Here is a 26,409-nt window from a genome sequence, read left to right on the forward strand (position 1 = left end):
TCCTGACTCATGAGGGTTTCTTCCGACTAAAAATAGACACAATGTTCAGTGTCGTGCCAGTCCAGAGCTCCTCGGTGGATGAGTCCTCCTCCGCAAGAGGCCAGCCGCGGTGAGGCTGTGGGGAAGGGACCGGCACCCGCGCCGTCCACGGGACTGCAGAGGGCAACCCGGCTCTACCGATCAGATCTTCGAAGGCACTCGTCCTGACCGTCCGTCCTACTTCTGGGAATCCGCCTCACAGGGGCCCCTCCCGACATGCGTGCGCCTTCTTATTTATTTATGGGCTCATCGTACATAATGAACCTCCATGTAAGTGCTTCGCACATCAGTCTGGGAAACAGTGAAAAAAAAACTGGAAACTCCCTCCTCCGGGCACCAACAGAGGACTAGTTAAAAACAGCACAGTTTATCCACGTTATGCGACGGGGGCCGCACCGAAGAATGAGGTAAATCTTACATGTAAGGGACAGAAAGACGCGTTACTAAATAACGCAGGCGTGCGTGTGTCGGGGGGCGTGGGGAGAGCGGAAATGGATTTTAAGGACACCGAGACAGAACCAAACTGTGCACCGTGGCTCCATTCCGGGAAGTGGATTAGCCTGGCAGCAGGGCGGAGAGGAAGAAGATGATGACCTTCCTACTCTCCAATTTCTCTCATTTTTCTTATTTCTCTTCATTTTTTAAAGAAGCATGTAATACTTTTGTAATTTTTTGAAGAAGAAATCTGGAAAAGTAAGGTCAAGCCAATGAGGGGGGGCCCCTAAGAGATCAGAGGCCCTCAGCCCCACCAGGATACAAGGCCCCATCCCAGCCACGCCGCCCCCACTGCGGCGTGAGGCCCAGGCGGCCAGACACCATGGCTACTTCCCGACATCCCGAGCACCTGTCACTGGGCCAAGCACACAACAGGCACTCAATAAATGCTGGGTGAGTGAATGAAGGAGGGGCAGGAAACTATGCTTCATTCATCGGTGCTCGCAGAGTAGGGGCAGCGCTCTCAGTGCCCACTCCCAACCCGCACTGTCACCTCCGTGGGCCAGGGGTGAGCACATCAGCTCGGGAATCATGGGCCCAGTTTTCCGGCCTGACACCCACTTAGTGTGTAATTCCTCACTTTCCTCAGCCAGGGAAAGGTGGGGTGTCCTGCATTGGCCTAAGGCACCTTCCAGCTCAAGCGGCTAGAGAAGAGAAAGCACTAAAGGGAGAGGTTTCATGGGTGAGTCCACAGAAAGTCCCAAAGTCCCCTGGGTTAGTCCACAGAAAGGTGGAGAAAGTGACGAGCCAATGTGGGCAGGGAGAGAGCCCGACGGGCCCCTACACCAGAGCCAGACCAGAGTAAACGGAATGACCGTGGCACTGAGCAGACCAGGCCTGAAGGCACCCTGCCTCCCATTAGCCGCTGGGAATGCAGACCGACCACTTCTGAGGGAACGAATGATATTAATTCTTACAGTAATTTGGAAAAGCTAGTAAGTGAAGTAACACGTGCCCAACAGAGGCCAGCAGTTTAAGATCCACGCTCCCCCCGGACATGCCAGGTATGGCCCCAGAGCAGCCGCTCTCCTACGTTTTGGCCACACAGCGGAGGACCCCCAGGCCGGTGGACAAGAGGAGAACCACAGCCGAAACCTGCCAGGAATCCGCACCTTTTCAGCCCGAACGACGTGGCTGGGCCGCTATCAGCCATCTCAACTCACCTGAGGGGACAGTGCTCACCTGAGGGGACAGTCCTCAGTATGAACTGAAGCTCAAGACCTCCCCTAATGCCACCACCCTTCTTTGGCCAAGAACTTGGGAGCCTCCTATCACTTCCTTTCTTGTCTTCTGGCACTGAATTCATGCTTGGGAACTGGCAGGCTGAGCACTCACTGTGTCCTCAGAATCCCCCACACCCCCACTGACCCTCCTTGACGGAGGTGTACCCCTCTGCAAGTCACGGTCAAAGTCGAGGTTCTGCGAGCAAGGTGTCGTGTGTGCACCAGCAGCGCGCAGGAGATGGGGACGGGCGCTTGGTACTTACTGGCTCACTTTATGGTACAGCTTAGCGATGCCCTGGTGGGTCCAATCCTTGCCCAGGGTGGGCAGAATGTGGCCAAGAGTATCAGATCTAGATGAAGACAGAAATGAGAAAAATACAATAAAAGGGGCAGGACAACAGAGAAGAAAGCCCATTCCCATTCACCGGACCAGAAACACTTCATAAAATATGTCGGCAGGACTCACGACTTTCTCGCTGGAGAGAAAGCCCAAACCTGGAGTAACCAGAGGAGAACGCGCACGGAGGGGATATGTTAACCCCCAAAAGGGCACCTTCTCACTGACCACGCGTCAAGTCCACGACTTGCTAAATCAAAGAGAAAAGGCCATTTGCAAAGATGCTCTTGGGAAGCACCCACGTGAGCAACCTCTGGGGAGCAAGTGCCACACCCCAACTACAGCTGTTTAGGGCAAGGAGTGAAGTTTCCACGGCTGCACCAGAAACGGAACTGCACAAGTCCCATGGCGCCACAGAGAACGGAGATGCCGGCTCCGGGCCTGGGCTCCACAGGAAGGTGAACTCACCCACGGTCTCTGAGGCGGCCAGACCTACCTGGTGATGGTCCCATCGATGTCTGAGATGATGACTTTGTCGTCCCAGTTCCACAGGTAGATGGTGCCCTCGCAGCGACACGTGCCTTGGTACTGGGTGGTCACGCTGAACACCACGTCATTGGGGCCATTCTTCAACTTCAAGCTTTTCTGAAAAACACGAGCCATGTGCCCACTTGAGGGAAGGCCCAGACGGAGGGCTATTTGGATTCCATCCCATGAGACACTATTTAGGATTATTTCTTAAACTCACTGCTCTAGGCCACTGTATAATTCTGCCTATAGGTAAGCATGGTTCGCGCCAGGACTTGGGCAGAACCCGGCTCTCCCCCTCGCCCCCCCTAAGGCAAGCTCACCCGCATCCTGCAGGGTTGACCGACAGGCTGGAAGGCTGACCACAGGAATTCACTTTAGAATGGGACACACTTCCTACTCCGTGAATAAATAAAAGGGCCACAACGGGGGAGACAAAGCCAAGTGTGGAAATATGTTTCCCTGAATAACGCAGACCCGAGGAACTCGCAGCAGACGCGGAAAGCAAAATTACGTTTCGGCGGTTTTGCATCTCACTGCTGGGACCCTCTGGTGCATGCCCGCTGGCTGCTGACTCAGGTCCCCCAGCATCGCTGGCCTGAGCCGCGTGCCACACAGCGGCACAGAGCCTGCCAGGCTGCAGGGTGCACTGGCGACATCAAGTGGGGGATCTGGGCCTGACCTTCTCCCATGAAACACCATCACAGCTGAGCCCGCCCCCAACCCCTTCTCAGGATAAAAGCAAAAGAGGGAGAACATTTGCTCACTGACTGTCCAGGGAAAGCAGGGTCTGACACCCCCACAGAAGAGGACACTGTGACCATGACAGTCCCCTGCCACCTGAAACTCTCTAAACCCCAACGCAAGTGCTTGATTTCCCCCAATTTAGGAGATGCACTTGAGTTAACAAACATCTCTCCAAAAATGGAAAGAGCCTGGGAGCTTCGGGTCTATCAGTCATTCACATCTAAGGATAAACCAGCCTCCTTGGGCCGCCCTCCTCCGACACCTGGGAACAGGAGGCTCCAGGGCTCCGTCAGGGAAGACAAAAGGGAAGCAAGACCACGGGGCCGGCCTGGCCAGGGGCTGAGCTTGGGCCAGGGAGCGGAAGGGGCACCCAGACCACCAGGCCGCGGACTCTGGGCGGCCCCGCCTCGGCCAGTGCCCGCGACACGGCGAGGGGAGAACCAGACACGCACCAGCTGCTCGGAAGTGAGCCGCAGGGTCTTCCTGTAGCTGACATTGGACAACAGAGGGAGGTGGCTCGTGCTTGATGGCTTTGCAGTTGTGTGCTCTTCATCACTGGAGGACGATTCGTGCTTTATTCTGGAACACACAGTGATGTAATCACCAATTAGGAAATGCATCTGGGTAGCCATTAAAAATGCATTAGGCCGGAATCAATGACGGAGGCAATCGGGTGTCTCCCGAGTACCGTCTCTCGGGTGGTCATTACCATATGCCGTTACATTTATCAATGAAGGCTCACTAACCCCCATTCATACGCCTCCTGCATTATTCATCTGGGGCTGCCGCTCCTCATTCACTTCCCTATTTACCAGCCATCATCGCTCTATTTTAAACCAAGACGCTGCTTCTTGCTGAGAAACAGGGTGAGGCCCCCTCCTTCCCCAGGAGGGTGCTCGCAAACATTCTCTTCTGTTCCAGGTCCAAGGCTGCAGGCCAAGAAAGGAGAAGTCCAGATTTCTACACACCCCGACTGATGGGCTCCATGCTCATACCTCTCCAAACGCACATCTCGGGACAACCAGGAAACTGCGGGACCCTCTGACAGGTGGAGACAAGGCAGGCAGGCATCAGTCCTCCTCCGGAAGCCCTGAGCGGGCTGTCCCACCGGCAAGGGCTGCCCACCTCATCCGCCCATGCAGAACCCACAGGGCCAAGGCTCCAGACTCTTCCGGACTTATCTGTTTGGTGCAAGGCTGGGGATCGCAGGTGGGAAGCAGGCTCGTTTTCATTAAACGGCTCTTACGAAGCCTACCAGTCATTAGTGGTTCCCCTCGACTAAACCCTGCTGGAGCATAACCCCCAGCCCGGCAGCATTAGCTCTGCTTTCTGCGACCGTTCCCTTCACAACGTCTCGACACTACAGAGTTAATAAATGTTTGCTAGGGCTGCGTGGGAAGGGCCAAGCGGCCCCGAGCAGGCACGTCCCATCCTCGGGCACACACCTCCCCACGAAGCTTCCGGCTCCAGACACCCCTCCATGCGAGACTGACCCTCCTGGGAGCTCCACCTAATCTTTGTATCTGGACGATCTCCGACTCTCAATGCTCAAGTCCCCTTGTCCTCCGACCTCCCATTCACTCCCACCTCCTTTCCCCATCCCATGCAGCCCTTTGCTTACTCGCCCTGGGTGTTCATTCCAGAGCAGTCCCTACAATCCAGGGCCGTCCCAAACTAGGGAGACATGAGGGAGGACACCAGGACACAGCACCCACTTCTCCGTTATTTTTAAGAGGAGACAGGCCTCTGTCCACACCCAGAATGATCAGCCCTTCCCCAGGCGCCTGCTGCCCTGTCCCACAAGAGGGAGCCCGTGGGCTGCGGGCTGGAGGACTGGAGCTTGGTCACCTGATGCTCCTGGCGCTGTGCTGGCCTCTGTGGATACGGCAAACAGACCGGCCCCTGCTCTGCCCAGGTGCTTCGTCTAAACCATCACAACGCAGCAGGATATGAGCTCTGATGGGAAAGCAGACTTGGCTGTCACCAGATATGGTGACTGTGCTGAATGAGCCACAGGGACAGGTCGCTGACGTGACGGCTGGCATCCTGCTCGGTACATGGCAGGGCCGGGCTACGTGTGCATGGATCGAAGCCGTGACACTGAGGTTTCCAGGTGCAGTGAAAACGGCACGGGGCTGGGACCTGAGAAGCCCTGGCTGGCTCCGCACAGGACCCAGCTCGCTGCCCACGCCAGCTGCTGCTCCTTCCAGCTGTGCTTTCCTCACCTCGAAACGGAGAGAAGCAAACCGCGCCACAGCCGCCAACACACTCAGGATACAGGCAGGGAACCGACAGGAAGGACGGGACTAGGAGACAGGAGCCCCACTCACCGAAGGCCTCGCGACCAGAGGATTCCTCTTGGGGCCTCTCGCTCATCTGTACAAAGCCACAGTCCTTTCCAGTTCTGGCCCCCAGCCCCCGGCCCCTGTGAACAATGCCGGTTCCTTTGAACCTACAACCCACAGATTCCCAGTCGCGGAAGACACAGCCCTAGAGCCGACCCGGCCGGACATGTGGGAAGCCAGGCGGGAACCCAGAGACAGACCAGGCCGCAGGCCCCTCGCTGAACCGGGAGACAGCACAGCTCCAACCAAACGGCCTGGAGTGAGATGAGACGCCAATGGGAGCCAGAGCTCTGATGACACCTGACTGATGTGTGCTCCCGCTCGGAGGGTTCAGAAGCAAGGCAGAATCACTGTTCATGTCCATGAAAAAAAATTTAAAAATCCACCAACTCCGTGCAGCACGCCAGGTTCGAGGGGAAACGGACGCAAACACTGCAACGGGAGTCGTACGCTGGCTGCTGGTAAGAGCTGGCTCAGGGCGAGGCGGTGGCCTCTGGGGGCTCTGTCCCCCTCCACCACACGCAACAGCACCCCCCAGCCCCGGCACCCATGCTTGCAAGGGCTCCATGAGCTGGTGCCCGCTTTCCAACACCAGCAAGAAGAAACCAACAGAACGAAAGGGCTCATCTCGCTCGAAAGTCTGTGTTCAGAGAGTAGCTGCGAACAACACCTCCCTTCGCACTTGTCACAGTGCACATTCTTCAAACAGTATTGTAATGATTTGTGTAGTGACAAGCATTTTGTTCAATTAGAAGACTGCGGAGACCACTCTGCCAATCACGTCTGTCAATCGGGAGAGCACTCCAACGCCTTCTCTCCGTCGGCTGCACGGATCACACTGGGAGGCTCCACGTCTGAGACGCCAGTAAAAATTAAAAGATTTCTGTTTCTCCAAAGAACTCTGTGTTAATACCTTGCAAAATCTCAATTCCTTCTTGCAAGAGTCAATGCTTCATCTTCCAGGTTTAATCAAGAAGTGTAGTGACTAGCTCAGAACGGGGAATGGTCTTAGATGACTGCTAGCTAACAGGGAACAGCATCTGTGCCGATGTTCAAAGAGGAGTGGTAAGAAAATCAGCGCTACTTCCATCGAACCTCGCCAGCTGATGCCACAGCTCAGGAGGGGCCATCCCGGGGTCTTGGGGCTCGTTACCCACCCCCGCAACCCCCAGCGACCTCCCCGGTCCTCCACGTGGCTGCTGGCAAAGGGAGAGGACCGACCAGGAGCAGATGCCCTGGTGTGCCACACTGTCACATTCTGTGCCTTTTTTTTTTTTTAGATTTATTTATTCTGGAAAGAGAGCATGTGCACACAGGGGGGCAAAAGAAAAGGAAGAGAGGAAATCTCCAGCAGACTCCCACTGAGCTCAGAGCCTGATGCAGGGCTCAATCCCAGGACCCTGAGATTCTGACCTGCGCCGAAATCAGGAGTCCTCTGCTTAACCGACTGAGCCACCCAGGCACCCCATGGTCTGTGCCTTTTCAACCTTGGGCCAGGTCCACCGAGAGCGGCCTCCTGAAAGTGCCCACCAGCCACCGCAGGCACACCTCCTGTGTGGCCCTGCTGGGTTTTGCATTCTGATCTCCTTTCTCATGAAGATGCCGTGAGAATTACATCAGCTGCTATACATGGGGTTGATTTCCTTCTTAGCCCCATTTCACAGATGGAGGAGGAGCCACCGTGGGGCTGATGAACTCACCAAAGGTCACATGGAAGGTTGACAAAGCCTCTGCTCTATGTCCTGCCCGTGCTGCCTCTCGTGTTTGGACATCGTGGCTAAGACAAAGATGGTTCTTGCAAAGAATTCCAGGAGAACAGATGTTTCCAGTGCAGCTAAACCCCAGGGTTAAACGCTCAGGACAGTTGGGCTGAGGCCTCTGCCCATGTCCCCTCTCACCGTGCTGCCTCTCTCCTGGGCTGCCTCCCCCGCTGCTCTGGACATGAACATCACACCTGCTCCTCCGCTCGGATACAGAAACCAGTTTCCCCAGAGCCAGGATTCCAAGCCAGGTGTGCCTGACTCCCTGTCCCTGTGTCTGTGGCCTGCTGCTGCCCACTCGCGGGTGTGAACGACGACCCCACTGGCCGTCCGCTGGCCTCCAGCCCAGCTGCTGTGCACGTGCCCTCACAGGACAACACAGCCTGCATTCCTTCTAGAACACACCCACTATCTCCCTCCTGAGCACACGAGAGGTCACACTCAACATTCCAGGTTGGGAAGGTATCCAGAAACCACGCTTGATGGCCCCTTTCCAGAGAACAAGCCAGGGATGGAGGGCAAAAAACTGAAAAGTCAACTCTGCTTCCCCCTCCAGGGTGGAGGGGCAGAGGGTCAGGTGGGAAGCGGCAGTGCAGGCCCGCCCCATGGGAAACAGCAAGGGTGTCCCCAGTGGTATTCTAGCCGAGAGCTGGCGAGGCCTCTTAATCATTTTCAAAAGGTCCCGCACATTCTTCTACACACAGAGCAATGAAGAAATCAGGTTTCTTCCTACTTCTACCTGTATGGGTTTCTAGTTCCACAAGGGAACGATTGTGGATGCAGAGCGACAGCCAGGAGGCTGAGGACGTGCAGCCTGAGCCTGCCTTCCCTACGGGTCAATAATGTGCTGCGAAACACGTAACGATTCAGTCATAAACTCAACAACGCTTACGAAGTGCCCGCTGTGTGTGAGCCTCTAGGATCTCTTTGGATCCTCTAGGATCCTCTAGGATCCAAAAATGACTGAGATCTGCACCGTGCCTCCCATTAGTTTGTTGGTATTTGCCGCTCGCTAAATAAGAAAGGCGATCCAGGCTTGCTGGGGGGCAGGCATAGTCCAGGGTAAGGCACTAGGTGAAAGGAGCCACATCGGCTCACTCAGCACCGACGGACAGCGTCAGCAGCGGAACCAGCGTGCGATGGCTCTGCCCTCGGAGCAGCTACCCTCAAATCCCATACAAATTGACCCGAAGACAAGACGTGATCAGTTATGAATCGTATCAATACTGAGAAGAGCCCTGATAAGCCCCAGTAAGTACTGAAACCATAGAGAAAGGCAATTTCCTCCAGAAAGGAACTTATCTCCGTGCTCCTGTTAACACTCATTTCGTCACTGTCACCATCGCCACCGCCACCACTACGGCACTCTATGTCCAGGGCCGTCACACACCAAGACCCTAGAAACGCTCTACTTTCATGACCTCCCAGAAGCCAGGAGGTGTTGAAGGGGGCGACTGCATCCGTTCGATCACGGGAAACCATGTGAGGGAAAATGGCTCCAGGTCGCCGGGTCAATGCAGAGCCAGGGCTGCAAGCCAGGGCCGCCTATCTCTTTGGAGAACCCTGTCAGCACCCGGCAGGCATGTGCCATGCCCTGGGACGCAGAAAGGAGCCGCCACAGCCCGCGTGGACTGGCGCTGTACCTGGTGGCCATGCCGAGCGCCGACGGCTGCTCCCCGGTGCTGTGGCTCTTCCCAGCCAAGCCCTGCTCCGGCTTGCTCTCCTGGAGAAGAAGACAGGAGAGAGTCACAGGGTACCAAGGAGAGGGACCTGCACGACACAGCTGGGGTTTCAGGATGGGCTCCCCTAAAGCCTGGGGCACGGCCCCAAATGCCGTCCCCAACGTTACACGCCCCAGGCACGGCAGGTCCCAGTTACTCCTTTGCTCGGAAGTGTTCAATTAAGCTGAGAAAATTTTTTTGACAGAAATGAGTCTGTTTTCCATAAGTGTTTGTGGCACCAAGCCAAACTTCATAATCACTGGAGCTTACGCAAATGCTTTATCGAGGGCTGCCTGGATACCCGAATATTTTCAAAATATTTTCTTATAATTGCTGATAGAAATGCTTGAAAATATTTTCACACCATATTTTGCTTGGGAAAATGTGGATGCCTTCTCTCTTTTTCAACGCCACACACTCTTAATAGAAAATGCTCCTTCACTGTACTGGGAAGAACTCTGGAAGTCTATGAGATCTGGGCTCAGTTCTGCTTCTCCCACTTGGGAAGCTTGGGCATGCCCTGGAACCTTCCAGAGCCTTGTCTCCTCAACTGTAAAAGGGGGGTGATAACATCCATCTCCTAACGCTGTTGGGAGGACCACAGAGAAGCTGCACCTACACACAGAGCCTGGCCCACAGCAGGCCAGGGAGGAGAAGACACCCACTAGCCCCACAGACTTCATGGGAAGTCATCAGACAGAATTAGACAAGGACAAAGGGTGTACAGTTAAATCCCGTTACTTGGGATCATTTGGTCAGGAGGTAGGTTAATGCTTTCAATGTTAATAAAGAAAATGAGCAAAATAAATAATGTATTAGCATAACCATCTTAACCCAGGATGAGCACAAACTACCTACCTACTAACTACTAACTACCTACTAACTACTAACTACCACTATCAATAATTCTTTAATAGATGAATTCAAATATATCTATCTATCTGAAATAAATGTATTTCAGGTTTTTTAAGAAATTTTTTATTTCATAACTGTTCCTTCATGCTGGTAATCCCCTTAATTCAGACCGGTGACAATGTGACTACAATACACAGGCCTTTGAAATAGGAAATAGCCCTCTGCCTAAGTTCTAGAACATTCTACTCTCTAGTAAGGGAACTAGAAAGACCCTTCATGTTTTAAGTCACCTAAAGTAAGCCGTATGTTTGCTCTAACTTGTTTGTATCTCTTGAAGATAATGGGATAATCAATAAAACTTATGAATGCTAAGAAAATCAAAGAACAATTTTTACTTGATAAAACTCTTCCAACAGATTTTTTCCTGTGGAACTCATGGAATAAATTCAGTGAGGTCACTGGCATTTCTGTATTATAATAACCAACTTGATTGCTGTCCTTGGGGTTTCTTTACCCTATATTCCAAAAGTAATCAGCATTCCCTCAAATAGTCACCAAACCCCTCTTCTGTGTCCAGTATGGGCACCAGGGATATCCAGGGATCAGAGCCGGACATGGTCTCTGCCTCTCTGGAGTTTAGGTGTAGAGGAGAAAGAGGTGCTCATCAGTCACACTAATATGTGCACAACTACAAACACGGACAAAACGTATAAAGGCAAAGTTCACGGGCAGGACTATGAGAACAGAGAACAGCAGCCCAGACTAATCTGCTGAGAAAGAGTCTTTTGAGATGCTAGTTAATTAAGCGAAGGGGTCCTGGGAACACCAGGCAGAGGAAATGGCATATGCAAAAGTCCTGGGGTAGAGTGCATATTTAGCCAGTGACGCTAAAACAGGGAGGGCAGAGGGAGATGGACAAAAATGGCTAAAGAGGGAGGCAGGGGTTAGGACACACAAACACAGTGAACCATGCTAAGGATACTGGTCTTAATTATCAGAGCCCTGGGAACCCAACAGCTTTAAGGAAGGAATAACATAAATTGGACGCAGTATCCTAGTTGACCAATGTGACTACATCATAGCGGCTGAAGAAGAGAGGGCAAGAAGAGACAGTTGACCATGGAAAACAATCCTGGGACGGACGGTACAAGCCGACATTTGGGGGAGTGGTACTGGACAGCGGTGGATACAACTGAGAAATATTTAAGATGGTAAACTGATAGGATGTGGTGGCGAGCTGAATCCAGGAAATGAAAAAAAGGAAAGTGTCTAGCCTGTGGACATCCTTCCACAGGCACCCTTTTCTGACTATGGTCCAACAAAGGAAGAATTCACAAGAAAACCGTGAGTTCACTCTTGGAAATAACCCAGTTTAAGGTGTCTTGAAGGATTCGCATGGAGATGTCCATAGTGCTGGCTACTTGAGAAACGCACGTGAAATACAAAAGAATGTCTGGTTTGGAAATCAAACATGGGTGTGAGTAGGGCTGCCTAGGGAAAGGCAGGCGGTCCAAGCAGAAGACCAGACCCTAGGACAACCCTCAGTAACCCCCTTGTGGGGGCAGAGCCAGGGTGAGGCCAGCCTCAGGAGCAAGAGTACCAGGTGGGCACAGGGCCATGGAAGTCAAGCAAGCAAAGGGCTTCAAGAAAGCATGGAGAGGCTGACAGATCTGGAAAAAAGCACAGGCATCTACAGATACAGACAGAAAAGTCCCACATATTTAGAGACACCATTTAGGTCAGAGGACTGACGAGAATTAGTCTACCACTCTAGGTATTACCTCATTACAGTTATACTCACAAGCAGCAAGAAGGCACTTGACTTAAAAAAGAAAATTAAACTATCAGATTAAATCCCCTCTTTTGACAGACGAAGAAATTCCAGAGGAGTGGCCACTTGGCCACGGGCTCCCAGCCAGGTAACAGGGTCGGGAGGTGAAGCCACGCCTCCCCTTCCCCCGTACCTTCCCCGCATTCTGGGAGGGCTGCCCCTGCCTCGTGGCAGAGCGGCTCATGAAAACTCAGTATTATGGTTTGTGTTTCCTTCTCTGACATACAAGCATGAAAACGCACTTGACTACACAAATGCCCAAATTGGCTGAGCTAAGTAGAAACACCCTTTTGTCTTCCATGCTTACCTCTTTGATTGTGGTATTTCTTCCCCTCCATGAAAACCACCATCTTCCTCCCTTTCTGGGCATCTTATCCCTCATGATAGATTCCACAGTGGCCTGTTTTAAATGGATGGTAACATAAATAATGGAACCAAAAAAAGATAACTTAGCACATCCAAACCAAAAGACATACACATGCAAATTAAAGTAAGATTAAAAAAAAAAAATCAGAGAAAACACAACATACTATTTGTGGACTAAAAATTTTCGAGAAGCAAAACCTAATGGCGTCCAAAATCACTTGAAGATAACTTAAGCATGAAGACTTAAGAAGATGTTAAAGGAATAAACAAACAACAAATAAAATACAACACGACAACAACAGAAAAAGAAAGCATTGAAAATCATTAGTGATTAGTTAAGACCAAAGGTTTCCAAATTAAAGTGATTTACTGGTTAAGCTACTGTTACTCTCTCAGTATGATGATTATAAAATTAAAAAATGAAATGATTAATACGGAGTATAGGGTAAAACATTTTAAACAAAGAGTAAAATGCACAAGATCTCTTTAGTAAATGTAAAATGCCAAATTGAGACAAACTGAACCTTAGTAGATGCAATTTGGGTTAAAACCTCAAGTATTAAAAAGAAAACTCATACTCTCGCCCTAAAGAAATGAAAGTTTAATGAAGGAAGATTAAATATTAATTAATAATTTTCTAAGTACTGCCAAAGAAGAAAGTATCTATCTTGAGAATTCCAGCACCAAGTACACAGTATCTCCTCTCCCCTCCTTGTTTCACAGATCAAGGAGTGGACTCCCCACCCACTCTCCCCCTTCTCCCCACTAGTAACAAAAGCAATTTATGTCTTTTGACCAAACAGGATTCAGGTTAAGTGAGAGATTTAAAAAAAAAAAAAAATCACATATCCGCCCCCCCGCCCCCGGTGTGCTCCTTTTTAGCACTTAAAAGTCTCTACTTGATACAAAAGAAACTGAATTCACAGAAAAGCAAACCATGAGAACACTATTTGCAAAGAGGATAACGCGGACAGGTGTGTATTACCCTATTCCTCCTAAACTCATCCATAAATGTAACAAAACCCCAATTAGAGAAAAAAAACTAGCAGGATTATTTCCATACCTAGACAAAGCGATTCTAAAGTTCATTTATACAACAAAAACAGCCAAGAAAATTCAGATAGACGAGTATTATTAAGTTGGTACGAGCCTTACTACATATTAAAATTGAAAAACTATCGTAATTAAAAGAATGTATTTTGGTACATGAGTAAACATATACATGGGACAGAAGACAAAGTCCAGAGAAGAGAATAAATTCATAAAGAAATAATCATCCACGCGGTAGCTCTAACTGCATATTGGGGGGGGGAGGCGTTATCTAGCAAAAGGTACTGAGATAATGTAGTTATGCTGGACCCGGTTACTTGCCTCCCTGGGCACATCATCCCCTCCCTTTCTCGCCAGCACGTCGGAAACTGTTCAAGAATCGGGCGCCACAGGTTCTGACCTCGCTTGGTCTACCCCATTCCCGTTCGTTCCACTGTTCTGCCAGCAAGTGGCTTGGAGGTGATCATGTGACCAAGCTGTGGCCAATGAAACGTGAGAAGCCCGTCCCTACCCTTCCTATTGGGGTAAGGCTGTTTGAGAGGAAGAAGTTGGGGACAGTGACCTTGAGATCATAAAGGGAAAGGCAAGACAGTCATGGAGAAGCTGACCCTGAAACTACCAACCTCGAAGATTCTTACTACGTCAGATGAAAAAGGCTGTTATTCAAGCTACTCGTAGTCATTCTGTTTCCTACAGAGCTTCCTGATTCATAACCAGCTGGGAGAGAACTGATCGGGCTCCTGATACCTCACTCACTCACAAAATAAAATCGTGACAGATCAGACATTTAAGAAAGTGCTAGGGGAGGGGTGCCTGGGTGATTCAGGGAGTTAAACATCCAACCCTTCATCTCCACTCAGGTCTTGATCTCGGGTTTGTGAGTTCAAGGCCCGCACTGGGCTCCACACTGGGCGTGGAGCCTACATAAAAAAGGAAAAAAAGAAAGTACTAGGGGAAAAGCTGGCATATTTTCACAAGTTTCGGAAATGGGGAAGCAGGGCCGTTATAAGTATAATACGTGATCCAATAGCCTTAAAGGATAGACAAATTCTACACATAAAACTAATTCTACATTAAAAACACCACAAACAGAGTCAAAGACCTACTGACAGCTTGTAAAAAGATTCAGAGTGAGTATCACAAAGCCTCAGCTAAGGAGCCATGCGCCCATCTTCTGTGAGCTAAACCCCTGCGAGCTAAAGGGTATTTCTATTGCGTTGACGTCCCGAGCACAGCAGGTGTCGGGAAAGGAACCCGGAGGAGGCAGGAGGCGGTCCGGCGCTGCCCCAGTTGGGAGGTTTTGCCCTGATGAACAGGAAGGGGAAGGACATTCAGGGTGGAAGGGAGGCGGGTTCTAAACTCCTGACATCGATGGTCATGAACTTCAAAAGAACACCACGTAATTAACTTTGTGCTTCTAAAGTCGAAGTTAAATTCCAGCGGCCCAGATTCGTCTACCCATGATAGTGCCACCTCTTCTGCCTCGTGTTCAAGCTCACCTTTGGCAAAGGTTTCTGGAAGGCCTGCATTGCCAGGAGCAAGGGCGCCGCTGTCGTCCAGTTATAATATCTGACGTGGGAAAATGAAACAGATGTCAAAGACCGTGGCTCGGACTGAAAAATCTTCCCAGTGCCAAGAGAAACAGTCAAGCAAAGCTCCGGAACCCCAGCTGGGTCCTTAATGAGCCCAAGACTGTTGCCAACACCCTGGCCTTCCCCATATGCCCCTCACCCTGCCAACCCCCAGCAGCCACTCTTGGGGGCCAAGCCGAGACCAGCGGAGGCGGTGGGAGCCCACAGCCAGCTGGAGGTGAGCCCGAGCTCCCCAGCTATCGAGCCACCGACGTGCCGAGGGCATTTCTTGCCACACTTCGTGGAAAAGGCAACTAGGTACCCCCAAGTTAGGACCTAAACACCTGACTTGCTCTCGGGAAAAAAGTTTGCTACAAAAACACCTGCCCAGTCCCTGATCTCAGAAACCAAAGCTTTCACGGGTAGACAAGCAATCTGTGCTGCGAACACCCATGGACAATGTGGGCCTGAGGCTCAGAGGCCAAGGGCTGAGACTAGATGCATTCCGGTACGAAACCTAGTCCGGGGGCGCCGGGGTGGCACAGTCAGCTACACGCCCCGCTCTTGGTTTTGGCTCAACATGATCTAGGGTCATGAGCTCGAGCCCCACGTCGGGCTCTGCACTCAGCTACAAGTCTGCTTGTCTCTCTCCCCCTCCCTCTGTCCCCCTCTGCTCATGCTCGCGCTCTCTTTCTCTCTCTCTGAAAGAAACAAATAAATCTTTTAAAAATCCAGTACGGGTGAGTATTAAAACCCATAAGATTGACACTTATACAAACCTACCAACTATAGAACAACACAGTACTTTGCCTACAGTGAAGAGGTAATAATAAATTTTAACAAAGACTTCACCTTACGTATTTCTAAGGTCTATTGTCTGGATCTTTGCTTTTGAAAAACTGAAACACAAACCGTACTGTGAGACGGCCAAAATGACTTCCAAGAGGAACCTACTTATTCCCGATCTTCACCACGAGATTGGGGTCATCGATGAGAGCCGGGTTGTCCACAAACTGTTGATACGACACGGCTTGTTCCAGAAATGCATCTGTGAAAGAGATTGTAGGAATAAGGAGAAAACAGAAGGAAAATTTTGATCGGAAAAACAGGCTTACATTTCCCTTGCTTGTTCACAAGTGTCGTCTCGGAGCCGACACATTCCAGCTGTGTAGACAATTCTTCAAATGCATTTGTAAAGGGGCCTGAGTTTGGGGTCAGCGTCTGTGCAGAAATGGGGGCGGCTGGGGGCAGTCCGAGGCTGTGGGGTAAGCGTATGCCCGGGCAGCGAGGCAGGGAGCAGGCGTATGGAAAATCCAGTTTCCCCACACATCTCTGGAAGCAGGTGACTGGTAAGTAGGCTCAGAAACCAGACCACCCAGTTTCGGTCGCTTTTACTGGTGTGACCTGTGTGGAGCAAGTACTTAATTCCCTCAAGCCTCAGTTTCCTCATCTGTAAATGCGGATCAAGAACCACGCCCGCTTCCTCGGTGGCTGTGAGGCTGGGAAGCACAATGTCCAGCCTAAAGCCAGGACACTGATGTCGGTGGGCAAGGTGCTGGTCACTGCCACATGGAGGAAGTGCGGAAGGCAGCACGGCCTGACCTGCTGACCCAGCCCCACCACGTTCCGGGAGGCAGGAAGGCCTCAGCCCTGATTCTAGCTTCTGTGATGAGCTCTGGCCTCCACTCGACGTCCCCCATTCAGCTGGCCCTGGCTTGAGCCTTGATGTGGGCTTTGACCACCTACCTCTCTGGCACTAATTTGTCCCCACTCCTTCCCGGGGGTGGGGGGTTCCTATAGACCCTAAATGGAACCAAGACCCAGGAGATCCCAGACCTGTCCAGCAGGAAGAGACCCGTTGGTGAGGAGGCTGACCCAGACTGGCCACGACAGGTACCTCTGGTATCCTAATTCATGCCGCTAGGTACTATCCTCAGGGGCTCCTGCTCACAGGCTTCTGGCCTCATCTGAGCAGACCCCTGGGAGGACACTCAGTGCAAGTGTAGAGGAGAGCGGGTGCCATGGGACACCAGTCCCTCGCACCTCTTCAAGGCCCCACAGTGGCTGGTGCTAGAGATTTGGACATGGCTGGCTATTAGAGGGGAGGGGGTCTTCAAAAGACTTCTTGTGAGGGACTAAACCAGCTGGATCACATTGAACTATGTATTTCAGTTCAGCTCCATGGGGATGGATTAGCTAGCTCAGGTTCCAGAGCAAGGAGCCCCAGCCTTTGTCCGAGAAGAACTTCACAGAGCCCTGCGGGGGCTCCGGGATAGAGAAGGAGTCTAGGATGGCAGCTCAGGGCAGGAAGGGAAGAGGGTGGTGAGGGGGTGAAGTGCACAGCCTCACCCCTTCCCCACTAGAAAAACAGACCATGGTGGGGGGAGGGGGGCTGACGAAAAAGAGAGAACAGTGTAAGTGGAGGGAGTGGTAGAGGGACAAGAGAGCGACACTCAGGGCCACTAATGCCACTCGAAGGGTTCGTCAGTTGGTGACAGCTGATGCATCTGCTAGGGGTCTTAGGGCCACCTCACCACGTAGCTGTCACGAGACACTGGGAAACCACCATTCTAAATCAGATGGACACCACGAATTAATTCACCACGTACACCAAGCCTATGAGCACCCCTGAGATCCAGCTGGCAACCGCCCCTGAATGTGCTCAAATCCAGACATCTCTCCCTCCCCAAGACCCCACAGCCTTTCTGCACACTTCCAGTGCCCTGTGACTCCGTGACCCCGACATTCCCCCTGGGCTGCAGGCTCCCAGAGGGCACCACTGCAGAGCCGGCACAAGGCAGGGAGACATACACAGGTGCTCAGCAAACACGCGCGACGACAAGTGGCCCCAAAGCCGTGTGTGACCAACAGAAGCATAAGGCCCATGAGCTACAGCGAATCATTTGTGCTCTGGGGAACCCAGCCAAGTGAAAAGCCACTTTCAACAGAGAAGCCCGAGCTTCCGGACGTTCTGGCCGCTGGCCACGAGAGGGCGCTCGTGGCTCAAAGACCGGCTCCAGGGCCAGGCTCCAGGCAGTACCTTTGGTTATCTCCCGGTTGTCGCTGAGGCCCCCGCACAGGGAGATGGCGATGGACGGCAGGTCCCTCAGGCTGTCCGAGGTGCTCTCCACGCCGCTGTCGATGCCAGAGCTGCCCACGGACTGCGGGGACTGGTTGGCTGACCGGGCTCCGTTGTCACTGGTGTGTTTGGCGAGCCCCGAAGGATCCCCGCTGAGAGGAGGAAGAGGAGAGGTTCTGACATCGCGACCGCAAACAACTCCCACCGTGCGCTGGCCCTTGGCGTAGCAAAGGAGGTCATCTCAGGACCGGGACAAAGACAGACAAGTGAAACCAACTACTTGGGGAGACAATTATTTTAGCCTATTGTCCTCCCTGGGTCCCCTCCCGAGCCTAGGTGAAAGGAATGGCAAAGAAAGCACACTGTCCTCAGAGGCCACAGATCTTTGCTACCACCCTCCGAGGAGCCAGCCCTCCCTGAACATCACAAAACAGAACAGGGGTCTCAGAGGCCACGGGAGAATCTCTCCCGGGGAGGGAGAGGGCTGTGCACCTGCCCCCTCTTAGCTGCTGATTTGGGTGACGGGTCACGCCTCGCCCCCTCACAACACGACCGCAGTGTCACCACGGGAGCCAGCCTCGTGCCTGCATTCCTGTTCAGGAGGTGGGAAGCCAGCCACACAGAAATATCCACACAGGACTCCAGGGAAAGTCCATTATTACTGGTAGATTTTCACAGGAAAATTGGAGCCTCCCTTTTCTTACTCACTTTCCAATCAACTGTAAGGGGGAAAAAACCAGACTCACACAGACAAACACAGAAAATGATATGAAGAATAAAAAGAAATTTTACTTTTTGGGAAAATACAGGGCAGCCACTTCAGGGTCCATATCTGTGAGGTCATCCAAGTAGACGCCATCAGCCCCCAGATGCCTGCTTCGTTTGTCTGGAAGAGCAAAGGGGTCAGGTCAGAGCCCTGGTCTTCCACGGACTTCCGAGCAGCTCCAGAAAGCACTGAAGCATAATGCACATTTGCTCCGAAGTGTCCCCACCACGCACGATTACGAGAGCTGGAAGTCAGCAGCGCGCAGGCCTCGGAGGCCGACTCACCAGGTCTGCGCGAGACCCCACCACTGCCAAGAGCACGCGCCTAATCGAGTCACACAACGCTGATGAGCAACGCCCCCAGCTGTGAAGGGCCTGATGTGTCCTGAGTACTTGGTCTACTATAGCCATCGCCACCATCATCGTTCAATGAGGAAGGCTTTCATTAAACACGTCCTGGTATGCACAGTCCCAGGCCCGGGGTCCCACACGGTGCATCCACGGTCACTGCACACCACGACCGTGGACTTCCTGTTTCCTTCTGCCAGAGAATGACGTCACTGGTTCATAGAAATCTAGGAAAGCGCACCACGTGGTTAACCACGTGGTTAACAGGACAGGCTTGACGTCATCCCTCCTGCCGGGCGACCAGGTGTGTATTCAACCAGCAGTTCGGAGCAAGACTACTCTGAGCACAGAGGAAACAGAGGCAAACCAGGCCAAACGGTTCTTGATCGCACAGAGCACACACGTTCTAGTACAGGAGCTCCCGGCAAACACAGATACAAACAAGTGACCCTCGCAAACAGTGACCCGTGTCATGCAGAAATTAAAACCAGGCAATGTGCGGACAGAAACGGAGGGCAGGGGTGAGGAGACCAGGATTAGCTCAACAATCGGCATCCTCCGGAGCCCCAAGTGGGTGAACAAGACTTCACCCCTCTGGATCCCAGCACCCCGATCTAGAAAGTGAGGGGGCTCGTGACACCACCCCAAGGGTTCCTTCGGTCTGACTGTATAACTAAATTCTGATAACATCTTCAGCGGAAAGCTGTCCCGGTCCAGCTTCCCCCTTGACATACTCGGCCTTCAGAGGGAAGGATTGGGAACGTGCGGAGCCCCACATCTGCTGGGACCCGCCAGCCTTCCCACCTTTTTTCCTGGAAGGAGAATCCATCTTGCTTGCTGTCGGGGCTACGCTGGCAGAGAGGGGTTTAGGTTCTTCGATCGTAGGCAGAGGCGGAGCTGCTGCCCCCAAGGCCTCAACATCTTCTTCATTCGCAAACTGCATCTCTGTGGGAGGCTTGCCCGGCTCCGGAACGGGCAGCACGGGAGGCCTGGCCAGGGTTGGCGACTGGTCACTAAACGCATCCGAAGACTCACTCTGGATGGCCTGAAAGTGTATCTTATCACAGATTTTTCTACTGTTTAATGGGCTGCAGTCTTTCATCTTGTGCGGAGATAACTACGTCAAAGAGGCAGAGAGAGACAGAATGGTCAGGGCGTGAGCAAAGAGAAAAAAGGAGTTAATCGAAGAAAAACAATTAACCCATTAACATCTGCACCGCCGTCTGCCCATTTGGCAGAGACAGTCAAGCCTCGGGCGTCACCTGGTGATTTCCCTTCCACCAAAATAATCTAAACAGCAGAACGCCAGTTCCAGAGCAAACAAACTTTCATATAAAACATCACCTGCTGATTAGAAGGAAGTGGGATCGGGAAAGGCCAACAAACAGGAGAGGCTCAAGTACTCAGTGTCCATGCACGGGACGGGCAGGACACTCGCAGGACGGGCAGTTCGCAGCACAGCGACAATAAGGGAATCACAATTACACACAACAGCACAATGAATGTCGCCAAGCTAATCTCTGCTGTGAAAGGCAGGAGGGTGTTTGTCCTTCTGGCGGGACAGGCTGAGAAATAACTGCAAAAGGTGGGGGGCTTCCCAGTGGCTGAGTAAGCCCTGCTTCTCTCTGGACACATTCACAGCATGAAAATGTTCCAATCTGTGCACCTACGATGTGGGCTTTTCTCTGTACACGTGCTCTATTTCAATAAAGTTTACCCCCAAAACTAAGTCAACAAGTGGGTGGTTCACCTGAGTGAGAAATTAACATTTCTGATTCTACTTCTCCAAGGAGTGTCCTGTTACGGAAAAGATTTATCTGGTCACAACAAGAATGCAATTTATGGATTGGAGGGGAAAGGGAAAGTGTTTGTTCCTGTACCCGATCTCACAGCTTCTCGCACAACAAAAAAACGCCACAGCACGTCTGTGGTTGGAAGCGTTTTGCCAGAAGAAGTGATGGGTTAGCATTTCCACACCACTTCTCCAACAACAAATGCCATGAGTTTGAAAAGATGGCTGGTTCAGTCGGCACTACAGCACGCGGGCAGAGAAATCAGCATTTTCCATGGAAGCTAAATATAACCCAGGAAAAGAAAGAACCCACAACTCTACCTCAACAGACATTCCCTCCAAAAAGTTGCCCATCTGGATTCTCCATAGGAATGCTTTCCATGTTTACTCATGTTTTCCATGTTTACTCATTCATTCATTCATATTACAACCCTCTACTGACCTCTCTCTCCAAGGACAAGAAGTTGTAGCATCTTCTAGAAGCTTTACAATATAAAAAAATTTTTTTATAGTAATAGATTCGAGATGCTTTTAATAGACTGGAATATGAAATGAACTATCTTCAAAGAAAAGACCATGCATTTCACGTTTTTGGGAACTATCTTTGATATATGGCAGAAATGGGGGTGGGGTGCTTACCTTTGCCGCTTGCGGTAATTCTCCCCAAAGCCAGAGCATCTCCAGGTTACTCTTCGGCATTGCCCTGTCGGTGGCCTTATTGACCAATTCTGAATCGCTTTTAGGTGTTGAAGGTCGAGAACCTGAAGGACTTAAGAAAAACACAAATCCATGATTAAACTGCGAAGGGAAACTTTTTTAGATGTTTTTTAGTCCAGAATTCTATGGTTCAAACAGCCCAGAAAATGCGCACAAGCTTCATGACATTCCCCTCTGTGGCCACCAGGGGTCCACAGAACACACAGCCAGGAGGAAGGAGCTCCCCTTTTGGGGAACCTATCCCAACCTGCCCCCCAGTTCCAAGTAAAGATGAGAAGAGGCATTTAGAAAGGAAAAATTGAAGAAAAGAGAGATGAAAGTAGAATGGAAAAAGTGTGTTCTCCTCTCAAAACCATCTGTCTCTCCCCACCTCACCCTGAGCTCCCCACTCCTGTGGTCTCAACTTCCAAACTGCATCCGTCGGCTCTTGGCTAAAAAGGGGGGTCCTGCCTATCTCAGATACGCACCCATTATATTCAATTTTTAAAGATTTATGAATCTGCACTGGCTTCAAAAACAGGAAAACTGTATCACAGGCTAATTTTGCCACATATTCCAGATGCTAAGAATAAACTCAAACTTCCTAACACGCCAGGAGCCTCTGTGTTGAGATTTCATTAAATATCTTCCAGGAATAGTTCAAAATCCACCTGTTGGCTAAGGCTTGCTCTGTAACAACATATCATACGGCTTAATTCTCAGGCCAGTTTTTAAGTGGTTTTAACTTGTGCTCTTGTCTCTACAATCTTTCCTATTTCTCCTCTTTAGACCTGAACAAAGTTTTCCCTCTGTCCAGCCAAAGTGACCAGCCCAGAATCATCACCTTGTCTACAAACTTCTCACAGTATCCTAAACAACATCTGAATGAGAAAATATATCCATTTAACCTCTCCTTGCCTTCTCCTTCATCATCTCCTCCAGAGTAAGACAACGGTGGTACATGAAGCGGGGGACAAAGCCGCCATGTTTTCCTTCTGCGCCCTCACACTCTCCTGAGTCCTCCAGAGTAAGACAACGGTGGTACATGAAGCGGGGGACAAAGCCGCCATGTTTTCCTTCTGCACCCTCTACCACAGCCCTCACACTCTCCTGAGTCCCCGCCTGGCCTCACAAACCTGAGTTAGATGTAAACTCCCACGGAATACAGCTTCCTGTCAGGACAAGGAGCAGTCATAGATGAAACCTATCAAACCAACAGGGACCCTTAATGGCTAACCTGGTCCCAGATCTCTTCAGTCCGACCATTTGAACCAAAGAGACTCACCGCTCTCTCTCTTCTCTCTCTCCTCCATTTCACACCAACATGCTCAGAGGCTGGTTCATCACCCGTGGTGCCCACCGCCCACCAAACACCCCACGTGGTACGTGGCTATAGTGTGGCCCTCACGCTCTATTTTACCATGTGTGGAGGAGGACCCTGAGACAGGGTGTCATGGGAGCGTATACGATGGGACACCTCTCCCAACACACGGACACGCACACACCCTCTTCCGCCCCATGGGAAATGCTCCCACAGGAGGAAGGCTGAGCGCCCCGCACATCTAGGTGGTAAGGTGTCCATCACCTCCCAACCTCTCTTGCTCCTTCTAGTCCTGTAATTATGCTTTTCTCCAAAGGGTCACTGCCTTCCTGGCACCGGCATGTCCATACTATATTTTCTGCATCAGCGCCAGGTCCAGAGGGGGTGTCATGGCCTCCAGTGTACCTACAACCGTGACCAGCATCCAGTTTGTCTCCAGAGTCATCACAGAAAAGGTCCACTGTGACTGGCTTCCTGTCCTCTGCAGCGCGGCATCCAAACCTCCAACCCCTGGTCTAAAAAGCTCCTGCTGTTCTATTTTACCACATAAAACATGAGTGATGTTTTGTGGAACAAGGAATGGCCGTACTCCGCGCGCTGAAGTCAGCAGTGCCCTTTAAACAGAGCTTGCTCTGGAGCCGCGGGGTCAGCGAACTTCGTCAAGCTTTGTGGGTCATGCGACCTTTGTCAGAGCACACAATTTTGTCGCAGCTGCACAAAAACAGCCCTTGACGATACGTGAACAAGCCGCAGATCCACAGAACCACGAGGACGGATGGGGGGCCACGGCTGGCCCACCGGCTGTCCTTAGCCAGCCCCTGCTCTAGAAGAAGGCAAATGCTTGTCATGGGTGTCTTGTGGTGCCAACTCCAGAATTCCTGCTATTCCGACCCCTGGCCAACCCCACAAGCCCTAGGTCTCCACAAGGGTATTCAGGTTTGCAAACTCCTTCACAGAAAGCAAGCCCTGAGCTGGGAGCACCACCTCTGGCGCCCGGCAGGCCACCACCATAAATGGCGGCAACATCAGCCTCCCTCAGAAGGATCCTGCACGCAAATGCCCGCGCACGGTCTGTGGAATTCAGGCTGACAGAAGGTGAGTCGGGGAAAGGCTCCCAGTTCTGGGTGTGATTCACAAGGAAGATGGTGGGTCCAAGGTTTCCCATTATCAAATCTTAGTCTTTTAAGGTCAAGGGTTGTTCAAAAAAAAAAGCTTACAAGATCTGTGATTGGCTTTCGTAAATAACGCATTTATTAACCACGGAACAGTTTTGAGGATTTTGCCAGTCCTACTTGGGCAAGTGAGTTCTAACTGTTCACAGCTTAGTTTACCTCCTTTCAAAATGGCCTTTCCTCTGTACATGAAACCCTCCAAACGAAGCATATCCTGAGACTTGGTTCTTTAATCAAAAAGGAAACCATTTCTCGTGGAGAAGTCAGTCAGAGCTTCATTTGTTAACATTTAGAAACCATGTAGGTCCACCATGCAGCTTGGAGTGTGGATACCATGGAAGGAACGGAGGCAAGAACCTCAGACCATGGCATCTGAGGAAAATACAAACCTATGATCCTAAACCTGTGCTACATTCCAAAATTCCATTCTAGAAATGCCTTGGAAATAGGATTCCATTATTCAGACAGTCTAATGAGCAATTTAAAGAGTTATAATAACTCCCCTTACACAAAAGATCTTATAAACTCGTATGTTGAACAACCCTAGACACAAAGCAAAAATCATATTACCAATTTTTATTTCATTGTTCTGTTTTGCAAAGCGCTCCATAAAATTAGGAAGAGCTATATGCTTAGCCATAATTTCCAGAGAATCCAATTTAGTTGTGGAAAAAAATCTAATAATCTACAAATGCTTAATCAAAGGAAAAAAAAAACCATCTCTATGTATTTTCTTCATAAGTAATTTGGTTAGTCAAGTAGATTTGTAAGAGTTAGATCAAAAGTTTCATTTACACAGTCTATGTATTGTCTGTGTAAGTAATTTGGTCAATGGTAAACAGGCTTGTACGAGTTAGATCACAATTTTGATTATCGAAGACATCCAAGTGGGGAAAAAGCCCCTCTACCTTTCCGAAGCATGGAAGTGGGAAGACTGTGGAGGGCAAGAGCTAGAGAGGCCTCCCTCGGCCGCAACTGCCAGGCGGGGGGCAGTCCTTTGGCAATCTATCGGGCTACCGGATACCACGTGATATACATTAAGAAAAAGAAAAATGATAGGTCAATTCAATTAAACTTCATATAAATTATTTGACTACTCTCCACAATAACATTTGCAAGAAAATGAACATACTTAGGCATCTGACAACAGCAGAAATGACTCTGTTGAAATCACTCAGAAGTCAACATGAATTTTTTGAACACAAGAACAGGAAACTGCCAAAAGACTCATTTCACTTTCTATTTCGTCCATATGGCCGTAAAAGATTGTTATTCTCTGGTCAGAATTCAGAGTTTAATCAAACTGCAGTCTCCAAAGAGTTGATCGTTTCTGCTGCCAGTTGTCTCTTCAAAGAAAAGACGTACTTCCAAGGTATGGAAATGTATCTATTTATCCTAATTTGTCGTTGCATTTGACAGCAGTCAGACCCACAGGTTCTGACACGGCCACTCTTCTGGATTCATAAGGCAAATCACGGGAGACAGGAGAACATACCCACGGTTGCGTTTTAAACATTTATTTGAAATTCAAAATTGGTAGAGTGTCTGAACAGATTTTCCAACCTAATAGTGGTTTCTAACCATCCCACATAATTTTCTTCCTAAAGTGCCGTCTTTTTCCCTCCTTAGGGTGCATTTCCACAGACCTCGGGAGATGATGGGGAAAGTCCCAGGAAGGTCTAATATCTGCACTGTCCATTATGACAGCCGCCGGCTGCACGTGACTATCGAGCACATGAAGTGTGACACGTCCACACCAAGGTGGTCTTTCCATGTGAATTCACAATGATCAAAGACTTAGTATGAAAACAAGAATGTGAAAATCTCATTAAGAACTTCATGGAAACGACTTAATGATATTTTGGACATGCTGGGTCAAAGGAACTCAATCATCAAAGGAAACTTTCTCAGTTTCTTTTTACCCTCTAAGGATGGCTGCTGGAAAACTGTAAACGTCCTGGGTAGCTAGCGTTCTGTTTCTACAGCACGGGGTGGGTCTGCAGACAGACCTCCATGAAGACACCCCGCAGGCCCCCGGCCCCACCCGGGCGGACCGACACCCGCTGTCCCAGACGCAGGCATGGGACTGATCTAGTTCTCTGGGACTCAGACTCCAGCACACGCTGCTCACTGTGCTATTCCACTGACGAGATCGCTCTGGTGGAACTGGAACGAGGAGGGCTGTTGGGAGGACTCTGGCTTTAAGCAGGGAGCCTTTGCAGTGGGGTTCCCACACTTCCACTACAAACCACAAGTACATCTACAACGTAAGGAATAAGAACGATCCAAGGCTAGGGTGCCTGGGCGGGCTCAGTGGGTTAAACATCTGTCTTTGGCTCTGGTCATGATCCCAAGGTCCTGGGATCGA

General features: G+C 50.7%; 1 protein-coding gene across 3 annotated transcripts in view; it reads right to left on the reverse strand.

Moving 5' to 3' along the window:
• LOC111154084 (lipin 1) overlaps nt 1–26,409 on the reverse strand; it is a 69,844-nt gene that overhangs the window by 18,718 nt on the left and 24,717 nt on the right. For 2 of the 3 annotated variants that reach the window (XM_022513450.1, XM_022513449.1), the window contains exons 6-17: nt 24,950–25,054; nt 21,492–21,621; nt 19,865–20,177; nt 18,740–18,833; nt 17,909–18,099; nt 15,823–15,916; nt 14,797–14,866; nt 12,189–12,281; nt 9,118–9,197; nt 3,822–3,948; nt 2,591–2,739; nt 2,021–2,107 (exon numbers count right to left, since the gene is read on the reverse strand). In XM_022513450.1, the coding sequence (XP_022369158.1) occupies nt 2,021–2,107; nt 2,591–2,739; nt 3,822–3,948; nt 9,118–9,197; nt 12,189–12,281; nt 14,797–14,866; nt 15,823–15,916; nt 17,909–18,099; nt 18,740–18,833; nt 19,865–20,177; nt 21,492–21,621; nt 24,950–25,054 (1,533 nt within the window). The remainder of the gene's footprint in view (nt 1–2,020; nt 2,108–2,590; nt 2,740–3,821; nt 3,949–9,117; nt 9,198–12,188; nt 12,282–14,796; nt 14,867–15,822; nt 15,917–17,908; nt 18,100–18,739; nt 18,834–19,864; nt 20,178–21,491; nt 21,622–24,949; nt 25,055–26,409) is intronic. The other variant, XM_022513451.1, reaches the window with a different exon arrangement.

The sequence above is a fragment of the Enhydra lutris genome, unplaced genomic scaffold (genome assembly GCF_002288905.1).
Source record: "Enhydra lutris kenyoni isolate GAN:26980312 unplaced genomic scaffold, ASM228890v2 scaffoldscaffold35, whole genome shotgun sequence".
NCBI lineage: Eukaryota > Metazoa > Chordata > Mammalia > Carnivora > Mustelidae > Enhydra > Enhydra lutris.